The sequence below is a fragment of the Orycteropus afer genome, unplaced genomic scaffold (assembly GCF_000298275.1).
Source record: "Orycteropus afer afer isolate SDZICR_OR568_19922 unplaced genomic scaffold, OryAfe1.0 scaffold00001, whole genome shotgun sequence".
NCBI lineage: Eukaryota > Metazoa > Chordata > Mammalia > Tubulidentata > Orycteropodidae > Orycteropus > Orycteropus afer.
In genome coordinates this window covers 9,764,491-9,776,818 of record NW_006921588.1, presented here as the reverse complement: position 1 = coordinate 9,776,818, position 12,328 = coordinate 9,764,491, and the positions used below count along the sequence as shown (strand labels likewise).

General features: G+C 40.7%; 1 protein-coding gene across 1 annotated transcript in view; it reads left to right on the top strand.

The window, feature by feature from the left end:
- The first annotated feature begins 1,693 nt into the window (after positions 1 to 1,693).
- Positions 1,694 to 12,328, top strand: part of ZC3H15 (zinc finger CCCH-type containing 15) — a 36,298-nt gene continuing 25,663 nt past the window's right edge. Inside the window, exon 1 of the mRNA XM_042780647.1 lies at positions 1,694 to 2,011. Coding sequence (XP_042636581.1) covers positions 1,694 to 2,011 — 318 coding nt within the window. The remainder of the gene's footprint in view (positions 2,012 to 12,328) is intronic.

The following is a 12,328-nucleotide window of genomic DNA, read 5'->3' as shown; positions in this document are numbered from 1 at the left end:
TAAAAGCTAGCAAGCTGCCATCTAGATGCAACAATGGGTCTCTCCTCGTCCAGAGCAAAGAAGAATGAAGAAAACCAAAAAGTCATGGAAACAATCCTAGCAACTGGTACACCATCTGATCTGCAGCCTATACGACTATGAGACCACAAGAACTAGATGGTGCCCAGCTACCACTGTCATCCACTTAGAAGGAGATCTATGTAGGAGCTCCTTGATAGAGAGGAAAAACAATGTGGACAAAACTCAAAATCATTTGGAGGAAAAAAAAAAGGGACGGAGGACCAGGTTTGCTGGTCTGATAGAGCCTGGTGGAACCCTCTGAGGCTATGGCCCCTAGCTGCCCTTCAGGTCTGGGATTGAACCCATGCCTGAGGTTTCCAGCCAAACAAAAGACAGGCGTATGAGTTGAAACCCACCAGCCACTCCTCGGAAGGAAAGTTGGGCAATCTACCCCCGTAGTGATACTGCCTCGGTAACCCAAGGAAGGGTCGCTATGAATCAGGTGTGACTTGACAACACGTTAACAACAACAACAGTCATCATGAGAGCAAATCACCAAGTCTTACCTCCCTCAGAGACTAGACCTTTTGGTTAGCAGTCCAACGCTTAATCAATGCACGTTAGTGCTCTGTGCAAAGATACTACAGGACTTATTAATTCATCAAATACCATTTCAAACAGGGTTTGCTTTTGTTAAGTGAAAGACATGTAGGCTTTGAAGTCCAATTGCCAAAGTTAGAATCCCTGGCTCACCTCTTAACAAAACCTTGGGTGTTCCTTCCTGTTTCATCTATAAAATGGGAAAAATAACAATTCCTACACAATCTAACAAACAAGTAAAATAATGGCTGTAATATTGTAAGTAGTAGTTTCTCTATTTTCCAAGCCCTCAATAAAATTATTACAACATGCTCAAAGAAAGTTTGGTTAATTTTTGGCTCATATGAGGGTTATTTAGAGATCACCGAGGTACCTGCCTAAAGTCTGGAGATAATCTGATAAATACTTTGTTTAGCTCGAGTGTCCCCTTTCTTTGGAATGCCATTCCTGGCACTCTGGAATTCTTCAAATGAAAGGAAACCGTCTCAATTTCTTCTTAAGCTCTTTTCACAGAAATCTGAAGCAGGTGGCTTTAGCATGCCATCGGCCCAGCCTCGTCAAAGAAGAGGAAGAAAGTTAACTGGGTGCCCCGATCCTCAAAGCAGCCTGGGGTTGGCTGCAGCTACTTGGCGGTCACTCAGCGAATGGGAATGTTACAGGAGACCATTACCCCAGTGGGCAGTACCAGCTCGCAAAAGAGGACACGGAGAGACTATACAAGCACTGTAGGTCGCAACACACCCGTCCAGATGCATCCTCAGGCCTGCCGCGACCTAAAAAGGAGCAAGTGCACGCGCGACATCAAAGGTGACGCTCAGCCCTTTACCCATCACGTCCCGTCTAGCCTACCCGGCCGGATGCAGCAGTCGCGCAGGCGCAACACTGCTTCCGGCCGCCGCTCCTCACTACCCACAATGCCCTGCAGCACCGACCTGTCGCAAAGGCCGTGTTTCGGCGGCGAGTGAGCGACTCGTCTTCCGCGCGGTGCGGCGGCGACGGAGGCCCTGGTCTTCCTCCTGCTCCTGCCGTGGGGCCAAAGCCCCTGACGGTGTCTAGCTGCTCTTAAGTCTGGCCGGTGCCACCTGTCTCCGCAATGCCCCCCAAGAAACAGGCTCAGGCCGGGGGTAGCAAAAAGGCGGAGCAGAAGAAGAAGGAGAAAATCATCGAAGTGAGTACCCACCCCACCTCCCCCCACTCACGCCGCGAGCCGGTGAAGAAGCAGCTTCCCGGATCCCCGGTTCCCGCTCGCGTCTTCCGGGTCCACGTGTTCCTCTCTTCAGATCAGTGTGGCCCGGTCCTCCTTCTCCAGCCCCTTGATGACGCTCTCCGCCTCTCAATTGCTATAGTGACGCTGCTTGCACCCCCGCGCCCGGGCTTTGCTTCGCCCACACGGTTGCCTTCTGTGAACCTGGTGCGAAACAACCCCCTGGACCCACCACAGGGCTTTATCCTTCGCTAGTCTTTTCAGAATTGAGGACGTTTCTAGGGTTGTAGTTGAGGAAATATGCTGAAGAGCCTCTGGCCAGAGTCTCTGGAAGGCCGGCTCCTGTCAGGCTTTTGTGTTGTCTTTTTCTTTACCCATCATCCTAGAAGTACTTCTGTTAATTCTTTGGAGGCAACAGATTTCTATTTCATGGATTTTTTTCATCCACTTATAAACTGTTCACAGTTCCGTGAACAGTGGAGATTTCGTTCAGGTCACAGTCTCCTGCACATGTTGTTGTTGTTGTTTGCCATCGAGTCGGACCCGATTCATAGCGACCCCTCCTTAGGTTTCTCAGGCGGTATCACTACGGAAGTAGATTGCCCAACTTTGCTTCCGCGGAGTGGCTGGTGGGTTTGAATTGCCAGCCTTCTGGTTAGCAGTCAAGTGCCTTAGGCACTATGCTACCAGAGCTCTCCACCTGCACATAGCGCTTGATAAAAAGATTAAATAGAAAAATGATTCTAAACAGGTTATATTAGCGTTATTGGCTGAGTTAAGTACCATAATCGAATTTGTTTTTTGTATTTATTCACCTAGTGCATTGAGTCTGTAGTCCTTTAATGGTAAAAGAAAGCTATTTAAATTCTGCTAATTTGATTTAATTGCTTATAAAGAATTCTAGTAGTGTTGGCCAAGTTCCAGCTTTGAGACAGAGCCTGTATTCTTGCCAATTTGTTTTGTTTAGAACTGTCATAAAGTAGTATTGCCAAAGACTAAATAGCAAAATGTTTATAATCTTCACACCTATGTCTACTACCACATTATTGAGTAGTATGAAATCTTGGCACTTAGGTTGATCTCAGAATGATGATCTGATAATACTCAGTGCAATGTAAGACAAAGGAGCTCTGGTAGCATAGTGCCTAAGGCACTTGACTGCTAACCAGAAGGCTGGCAGTTCAAACCCACCAGCCTTCCTGGGAAGGAAGATGGAGCAATCTACTTCCATAGTGATACTGCCTCGGAAACCCAAGGAGGGGTCGCTATGAGTCGGGTCTGACTCCAACAACATGTAACACAAGGGTGTTTATGATTGCTTTACTGAAATTGTACTAACATAATGAATGGTGATGCAAAGTAAAACTCCCATATAGACATGAAATTAAATGTTATATGATACTATAGAATTTTTAACTATATGTAAGTATTTATGCTTTATTTTTAATTGTTAAGATTAACATTTTTGTTTTTAAGGAATTATGTGTGAAAGTTATTTAGTTTCCCATCAACTCTGAAAATGATAAGCATAAAAATGTACAGTTCTTCCAACTTGTGACAAGATTATTTTTAAGATAAAAAGAAAGCAATTTTAGGTTCATTAATGAACACTCAAAAAAAAAAAAAAAGAGGCAGTTGTGTTTTTTAACTCACAAATAAAAAATGTTCTAACAGAATGGTAACATTATACCAGTTTGGGTTGTTTTGTTTTCTGCCATATTTAATATATGCTGAGCTTTCATCATCAACTACTAAATGAATTATGATCAATGATAAGTATAATGTCAAACTTGTGGGAGTCATGCCCTTAATGTTATCATAGGTAAAACTGTATAGTTTATTTTTTTAATATTATGCATTTTTCAGTAGGATACAGTGTCATATGACATCGGTGTTGTATAATGTTAGTTGAAATGATAGCAAGGTTTTGTAAACTCAGCCATACTGTGTGGATGTTTACTACCACTACTGATGTACAACAATATTGTGGTGGTGGTATATCATTCGTTGTGAAACTAGGTTTATAGACAATATCCTACTTTCTAGCTTGGTTAAGAAATAATTAATTCTGCTTCATTAAATGTTGTAAATGATTTTTTTTTTTTTTTTAAATTTCCCTAAAATCCGATGCTTTAGGCCCAGTAGTCTCAAAGGTAAGGAGTTTAGGAAAGGCAGAACAAGCATAGCTCCCTATTCCCCATTCATGTTTCATTCATTGTCACTCAGAAACCAAACTCATTGCTGTCAAGTCCAATCTCACTCATAGTGACTTGGGTTTTCAAGGCGGTATCACTGTGGAAGTAGATTGCCCAACCTTCCTTCCGAGGAGTGGTGTGGGTTTGAACCGCCAGCCTTCTGGTTAGCCATCAAATGCTGGACTTAATTTTTTTTATAGATTCATAAGACTTTGGCTGCTTTGAAGGGTTTTCATTGCTAAAACACTTAAGAGGTAAAGTAAAATACATTTTACTACAAAGTCGTATGAGCATAATTGGAATCTGGTTCAAATGGGTTATTGATTTCTATGACTATCACAACTTTTTATAGTCTTTTTTGACATGTAAAGACCAATGCTTATTTTAGAGTTTGGTTAATCTAGGAAGATTATGTGAGAATATTGCTTGAAATTCTAAATTGATCAAAATTAGTAGTTAAGTAGGATAGCGTTTTTGAATGGACTTTAAATGAACGATTGCTTTACTTGTTCCCTCCTCTCTACCTCTGTTTTCCACTGCCACCTCCATGGATGCTTACTGTGAAAAAACCACAGGGAAATTTTGAGATTTCCAAGTAAAGAAGTGAAAAAGAGCCATGAGAGAGGTATTACAGTTTAGTGAAAGGAGCATCAGCATTACAGTCAGTTAGACCTGAGTTTCATTCCAGTGTTTTATCTTCCTACGTCTGTAGCTTTGAGCAAAGGAATCTGAACCATACTTCTTCATCTGCAAAATTTGACTAATTCTTTTATTTTTGCAGAACTGTGGGTTAAATTATATAGCATATATAAAGTATCTAACATAAATAACAGTTTTGATGTTTATTAATATTATGAGTAAGACTTGAAGTAGCAAAGAAGTCATGTTAGGATCTGTATAAAGGGAAACCAGATGTAAAGGATGGAGAAAATTATCAGGTACCAATTAAAATTTTCATCCATGGTCAACTCTTGGTTACTTGAAGCTGGAATACCAGTTTGTAGAATATCCATTGAATGAACAGACAGTAGAAATACATTAAATGGTACATTTGCCTGGGTGGAGGTGGAGAGCAGGATTAAGTAGATGAAACTCTGCCAGCCTCTGCTTAACCCTAGTGTCTTAAGAGGTAAACCCCACGTAACTTGAAGCCTCTATTCAGTGCTGGCCTACTCTCCCCATCCTTTCCTTTTTTAAATTATGTTATTTAAGAAGTGGAGGTTGGCCTGTAAAGGAGCAGAATTACTTAAAGGAGGAATGAGGGAGAAAAAGGGTCAGAGTGTTAAGCGAAGCCTTAAATTCAGAGTGGTAGGGCTCTGGAGCCTCCAGGAGCCATCTTTTTCTGAGAACTACTGCCTGCTTTTCTGAACTTCTTTGTATTCCATTTCTCAAGCACACACACACAGGTCCTTTCCTCCCCTTAGGACCTTACTGAATTCAATGAAGACCACTGCATCCCTGGTTTTATTTTATTTTATTTTAACCATGATTTGGGGTTGACTGTAACATCCTCTCTTCCCCCTCTATCCCTGCCCTCCCCAAGTAAGGTTTTGTTCTAAATTCAGGAAAAAGGGAGGAAGCCCTTTTGAAGTACTCCATATTGCATACTGTCTTGTTTTAAGTAGGTACTATTCGTATCCTGGTTTCACAATGTTTCATTCAGAAAGCATTTTGTGTACCAGCTAATAGCTTGCCATGGAAAAGAATAAGGACTTCGCTTGGAGTCAAATATACCTTGCTTTAATATGTCATCTCTGTCACTTAATAGTTAGTTAAAACTTAATTGGACCAGACAAAACGTGTTTTGTGTGTGATAGGGAAAGGAGAGAAGGATGATGAACTAGATACCTACACGTGATAAACTTCCATAGCTTCTTGAGTTGTTGTATCAAGCTAAGTATTATTAACCTAGTTATAGTTGAAGAAGTAGCCTCAGAAGTTTAAATGACTTGTCCAGGATTACAAAACTGGCAACGATTCGAACTCAGAACATCTGCCTCCAGAGTCCTTGCTGGCAACCACTGTGCTGTACTCCCTATCCATAGTACCTCTTAACTTTCACAATACTTAGGAGGTTAGAGTTAGACCCACTTTACAAATAAGAAAACTAGGGCAGAGAGTAATTTACCAAGCTCACTTTGAACAGCTGGGATTTGAACTCCAGCAATCTGACTCCATAGTTTATCCTCTTAATCGTTACACAATACAGGCTGTCCTGTATTAAGGATGTAACTTCAAAAGGATTATTGAACATTTCTAAGTTTTAGTATCTACCTTTATAGAATGGAATAATAATACAGGATTGTTAAGAGGATTAAGTAAAATATATATATTAGGGGTTTATCTATAGTGAATACTAGATAAATATATTTCTCCTTTTTCTGCGTGTGGTGGAGCAGAATTTCTGAGCTTTAATGTAATTGGAATTTGTTCAAGACAGGACTCATTTATTATGTTTCAGGCTGGTTAATTATGTGCTAGAACAGTTATATTAAACCTGAAAAACTTTCTTTTCTTCTGGAATCTGAAATTTGTATACTAGAAGTTGTTGCTTCGAGTGACGCTAGCCAGGAACCCCTTCAAGGGCTCTTTTCTAAGTCTTATATAAGTATCTACCATACTGTATAGCCTTTTTCATTCATCGTTAGCTTCTTTTCTATAGTTAAATACAGTGCATGAGTTCAGCCCCAGTTACACTCATCTCTAGCAAGGCCTCTATAGATGCTGTTGTGCTTGAATCTTTGTACCCACCTCCCCCCAGAGAGTTTGCTTGTTGTAAAAGGAAGGTATGGTGTTTCACACCTGGTTGCTGCACTGTGATCATCTCTCTTCATCTATCACATTACCCTTGACCATCTTTTATTTTGATTGAGTGCTATACTTTGTTCTCTATAAAAATTGGGGAAGCTAGCCATGAAAGCTCAGTGCAGAGATATTTAGCATTTTTATGTCTCTGACAGCTTTTATTCCATATCCATTGTTGTTTGGTGCTATTGAGTTGATTCTGACTCATAGCAACTCTGCCCAACAAAATAAAACACTACCCAATCCTGCTCCGTCTTCACAATTGTTGCTAGATTTGAGCCCATGGTTGCAGCCACTGTATTAATCCATCTTGTCAGGGGTCTTCCTCTTTTTCAGTGACCCTCTACTTTACCAAACATCATGTTGTTCTCCAGTGACTGGTCCCTCCTGATAACATGTCCAAAGTACATGAGACGAAGTCTCACTAACCTCACTTACAAGGATCATTCTGGATGTACGTTTTCCAAGACGGAATTACTTATTCTTTGCCAACACCATAATTCAGCGGCATCAATTCTTTGGTCTTCTTTCTAGTTGTCCAACTTTCACACGTGTATGAGACGATTGAAAATGCCATAGCTTAGGTCAGATGGACCTTAGACCTCAAAGTGACATCTTTCCATTTGATCACTTTCAAGAGATCTTTAACAGGAGATTTACCCAATGCAATATGTTACTCTATTTCTTGACTGCTGCTTCTGTGGGTGTTGATTATAGACCCAAGTGAAATTAAATCCTTGACAACTTCAATTTCTTGATGTTGCATACTGATCTAGTTGTGAGGATTTTTGTTTTCTTTATGTTGAGGTGTGTTATATGGATTCACACATACTTACTGATCTTCATCAGTAAGTGCTTCAAGTCCTCTTCACTTTCAGCAAGCAGTGGTATGTCATCTGCATATCTCAGGTTGTTAGTCTTCTTCCAGTCCTGCTGTCATGTTCTTCTTTGTACAGTACATCTTCCTAGATTTTTTGCTCAGCATTCAGATTGAGTAAGCATGGTAAAATGCCACACCCCTGACACACCTTTTCTGATTTTAAACCACACAATATCCCTTTGGTCTGTTCTAACAACTACCTCTTGGTGTGTGCACAGGTTCCTCATGAGCACAATTAAACATTCTGGAATTCCCATTCTTCGTAATGTTACACATAATTTATTATGATTCACACAATTAAATGCATTTGTGTAGTCAGTAAAACACTAGTAAACATCTTTCTCGTATTCTGTGCATTTAGCCAAGATTCGTCTGACATCAGCAACGATACCTCTCATTCCAGGTCTTCTGAATCCAGCTTGAATTTCTGGCAGCTTCTTGTTGATACATGTTCATATACTATAGAACATTCAAGTAGAATTTGTAATACTGAGTTGGGATAGTAAAACGTAACAGACATTTAAGTAAGGGGGGAAAACATCACTCCTAAGGAGTCAATTCTACTCATAGCAACCCCTCCTTGGGTTTCCGAGGTGATATCTCTACAGAAGTAGATTGCCCAGTCTTCCTTCCAAGGAGTGGCTGGTGGGAGCACAGTTTTGGTATACGGATGGAGATGTCATGAATAAAGAGATATTCCTCAATGAGAAATACTTCTTTTTTGGGGGGAGGGGCTCCCCTCCCCACTATTTTGGTTACCTGGTGCTGCTCTGACAGGAATATGCCACAAATGGAATGGCTTTAACAAACAGGAATTTATTCTCTTACAGTTTTTTTTGGAGGCTAGAAGTCCGAGTTCAAAGTGCCAGGCTCTAGGGGCTGGGTGAAAGGCCCTCAACCTTGGGCTTCAGCTCTGCCTCCTGCTTCTGACCCTCTGAAGCTAGAGGCTTTTCTTCACTCAGGCAGCTGCTGACTGCTGAGGCTGACAAACCAGAGGTCGACAAGTGAAAAAGCACAGTCTCATGTTACCAAACAACACAGTAGGCCACTAATTGAAGTCCAAGAGACAAGAGCAGCAGGGAATGGCAAGCTGTTGAACAACAGCTCTGGCTACATGCAGGGTGCTAGCATGCCATAAGCTGGAAACCTGCCTCAAAGTTTCTTCTTATATCCTAGACTCAGCCCATAGCCCTAAAGCAGCTACTCAGCTGCTCCAGTAGATTCCACCATGGACTTAATTAGCAATCTCACCATGGGGAATAACTACATTCAGCTGCCCAGCCACTCCATCAGGCCCAGCCATATTGACCCACAATCTTAACTGCCACACCCACCTACCCTTGCTAACCATCAGAGAATACTTTTTTTGTGTGAAACCCTTTTCTTGACTTTTTACAATAGTGGTCTCATACAAATTTGTCCTTTGTGATTGATTCACTCCGTAGTAACTTCTTAAGTTCATTCATGTTGTGAGATGTTTTGCAGATTCCTCATCAATAAACACTATGTTGCATAGTAATCCATACTGTGTTGATCCGTTTCTCCATTGACAGGCATTTAGGTTGTTTACATCTTTTTGCTATTGTGATTAATGCTGTGATAAGCAATGATGTGTATATATCTGTTTGTATCATGGTCCTTATTTCTTCAGGATCTCTGGTGGCATAGTGCCTAAAGCATTTCTGTGCTAACCAGAAGGTTGGTGGTTCAAACCCACCAGCCACTCCACAGAAGGAAGACTGGACAATCTACTTCTGTAAAGATTTACCATCTCTGAAACCCAAAAGGGGTTGCTATGAGTCAGAATCGACTCGATGGCAGTGAGGTTGGTTTTTTTGGTTATATACCTAGTAGTGGGATTGCTAGATTATGCAGTATTTCTATTTCCAGCTTTCTAAGGAAGCAACCATTTTCCACAGTGGTTGCACAGTAGTTACAGTTCTGCCAGCATTGTATAGGCTTCCAGTCTCTCCATACCCTCTACAGAATTTTTTTTTTTAACTTAGCCATTAGTGCTGGGTTGAGATATATCATTGTTTGATTTGCATCTCCAGTGAGCAATAATTCTTTTAGAACAAAAACCATCTTGAACTTGGCAATGTTAAGAACATTGGAAAACATAGTTTACTGGTTTGGGGATGCTGTAAAGATTATACCCTGTTGGATGTTTTCAAATATTTGTTCTCACAATACTATTATTTTCCATTTTTAACTTGTCTGTGTAAATTGGTCATTTCTATGTATAAGACTTTCTTCCCATTGTGCTTTTCTTTCCCTTATAAATAATGCCAAAATATATAAAGGCTTTAAAATGGCCAGTTAAGCTTACTTTATTTTAGACTAATGGCCTCTCAAAGGATCCCAGGCGACTGTCAAAAATAAAGACCTGTTTTTGCCTCTTCTTCCTCTCTGAAGCCACCTGTAAACAAGAGAATGAGAAAGAAATACAAACTCCATCTTGAAATTTACCAGCCACTGGCCAGGGAGTCCATTCCAACTCAATGGTGACCCCATCCATGTGTATCAGAGTAGAGCTGTGCTCCATAGAGTTTTCAATGGCTGATTTTTCTTCCAAGGTGCCTCTGGGTGGACTTGGTCCTCTAACTTCTCAGTTAGCAACCAAATGAGCTGACTGCACTGCCCAAGGACTTCTCTGGAAATGAGGGGACATCGATAATCTATGATCTTGAACTTCAATATATAAAGATGGGAAGTGGATGGATGACAAGTAGCTGATATAGTGGAATAAGGCAGGCAGATTTGAGTGCCTATCAAGGAATGTATCATTGTGAAGGAAGTGGATTTGCTCTGCAGAATTTTGGAAAAACTCAAAAATGGGAGGCACTAGGAGGTAATGCAAAGGTGAAGGACTGAAAACTAGGAAATTGGATAAAAGTGTTAGAAGTAGCTGAATGTTATCACACTCAGCCAAGTAACTGTATAGTCTCTAGGGGGAAATATGAATCCAGAACCTCCCTTTCTGGAATACTGGTGAAAGTATTTAAAATGTGGACTTGAAAATGATCTGTGCAGTAAACCAGGAGACACCCTTCCCCACCTACTCTTTTCCCTATCTTGTTGCCAGCCAATTTATTGTCCTCCCAGCTAAGGATTCTTCTAGAGGATCTTTTCTAGAGAAAACAAAATACACATAAAAGAAGGCTTCAGATACCAGTATATGGTGGTTTTATATCAGGCTTACCACTCAATTATGTTGAAGCCCACTAGTTAAGCCCCAAACACATGCGCATGGACACTCACACATACATGTGCAATGACTTCTAATTTTTATATATAAATAGGTAGTCAAGGATCACCAGACTTGTGAAAGAATCCTCTCTCCTTTTGTTCCCTGCACAACACAGTCCTAAACAGATTGCAGAATGGGAAGGGAGGGACTCAAAAAACAGACCATAGGGTAGAGAGACACAGAAGAAAATGTGAACAAGTGTTTTGAGCTGTCTCTTGAGTTGATGAGCAGCCAACCAAGTTTAATTTGATAATCTTCCTTCCCCATGCATCAGTATGTGTATAGTTATTTGAATATTTTATTGAATTATGCCTCTATTTACGCTTTTAATAAGAGAAATAAAAATTTTATTTAATGGAGAAGTGAAAAGTTAGAGGGTAGATCTCAAGCTTATAATTTTATTAGCATGAAACACTAGAAATAAACCACTGATATTTGTGTCTGGAAGATACTGTAAGATTAGAAGTGTGTGTGTGTGTGTGTTTATTTTGTTTATATATATCTGTATCAACCAAAAAAACCAAACTCACTCCCATCGAGTCGTTTCCAACTCATAGTGATCCCTCCTTTGGCTTCCAAAGTGGTATCACTACAGAAGTAGATTGCCCAGTCTTCCTTCCGAGGAGTGGCTGGTGGGTTTGAACTTCCAGCCTTCTGGTTAACAGTCAAAGGCCTTAGGCACTACGCCACCAGAGCTCCCGTGTGTGTGTGTGTGTGTGTGTGTGTATGCATGCATGATGTATGTATGTGTATTCCTCACCCCCATGGGGATAGACTCCCATTTTTCACTTGTAAGTTTGTTCTGTTTTGACACAGTTTTTGTAACATGTTAGTAAGACTAAGAGTGAAGGTAAGGAACTGCCTATACTTGAATTACTTTGGTCCTAGGATTAGCAAGGAAGCTCTGGTAGCGTAGTTCCTAAGGCACTTGACTGCTAACCAGAAGGCTGGCGGTTCAAACCCACCAGCCACTCCTCAGAAGGAAGATGGGCAGTCTACTTACGTAGTGATACTGCCTCGGAAACTCCAGGAGGGGTCGCTATGAGTCGGGTCCAACTCCATGGCACATAACAACAACAACATAGGATTAGCAAAAGATCAGCTATTATTCGTAATTGGACATCTGCTAAATTCTTTACTTAACAAGTCCTTCTTTAACCCATTTTCACTGTGTTAAGACAGGCTTTCTCTCAATGTTAGATGGGACACAGTAAGTTTGGTAAGTATGTTTAGATACCTTTGTGTGGTGGTTTAAGAGCCCATACTTTGGAGCTAGAGTGACTAGTTTCAATTCTTGGTTCCATATATACTGTATATGTGGATTTGGGCAAAGTATTTAACTTCTTATTTCTGGAGTTACTGTGATAATGTATAAATACGTGTAAAACAATCAC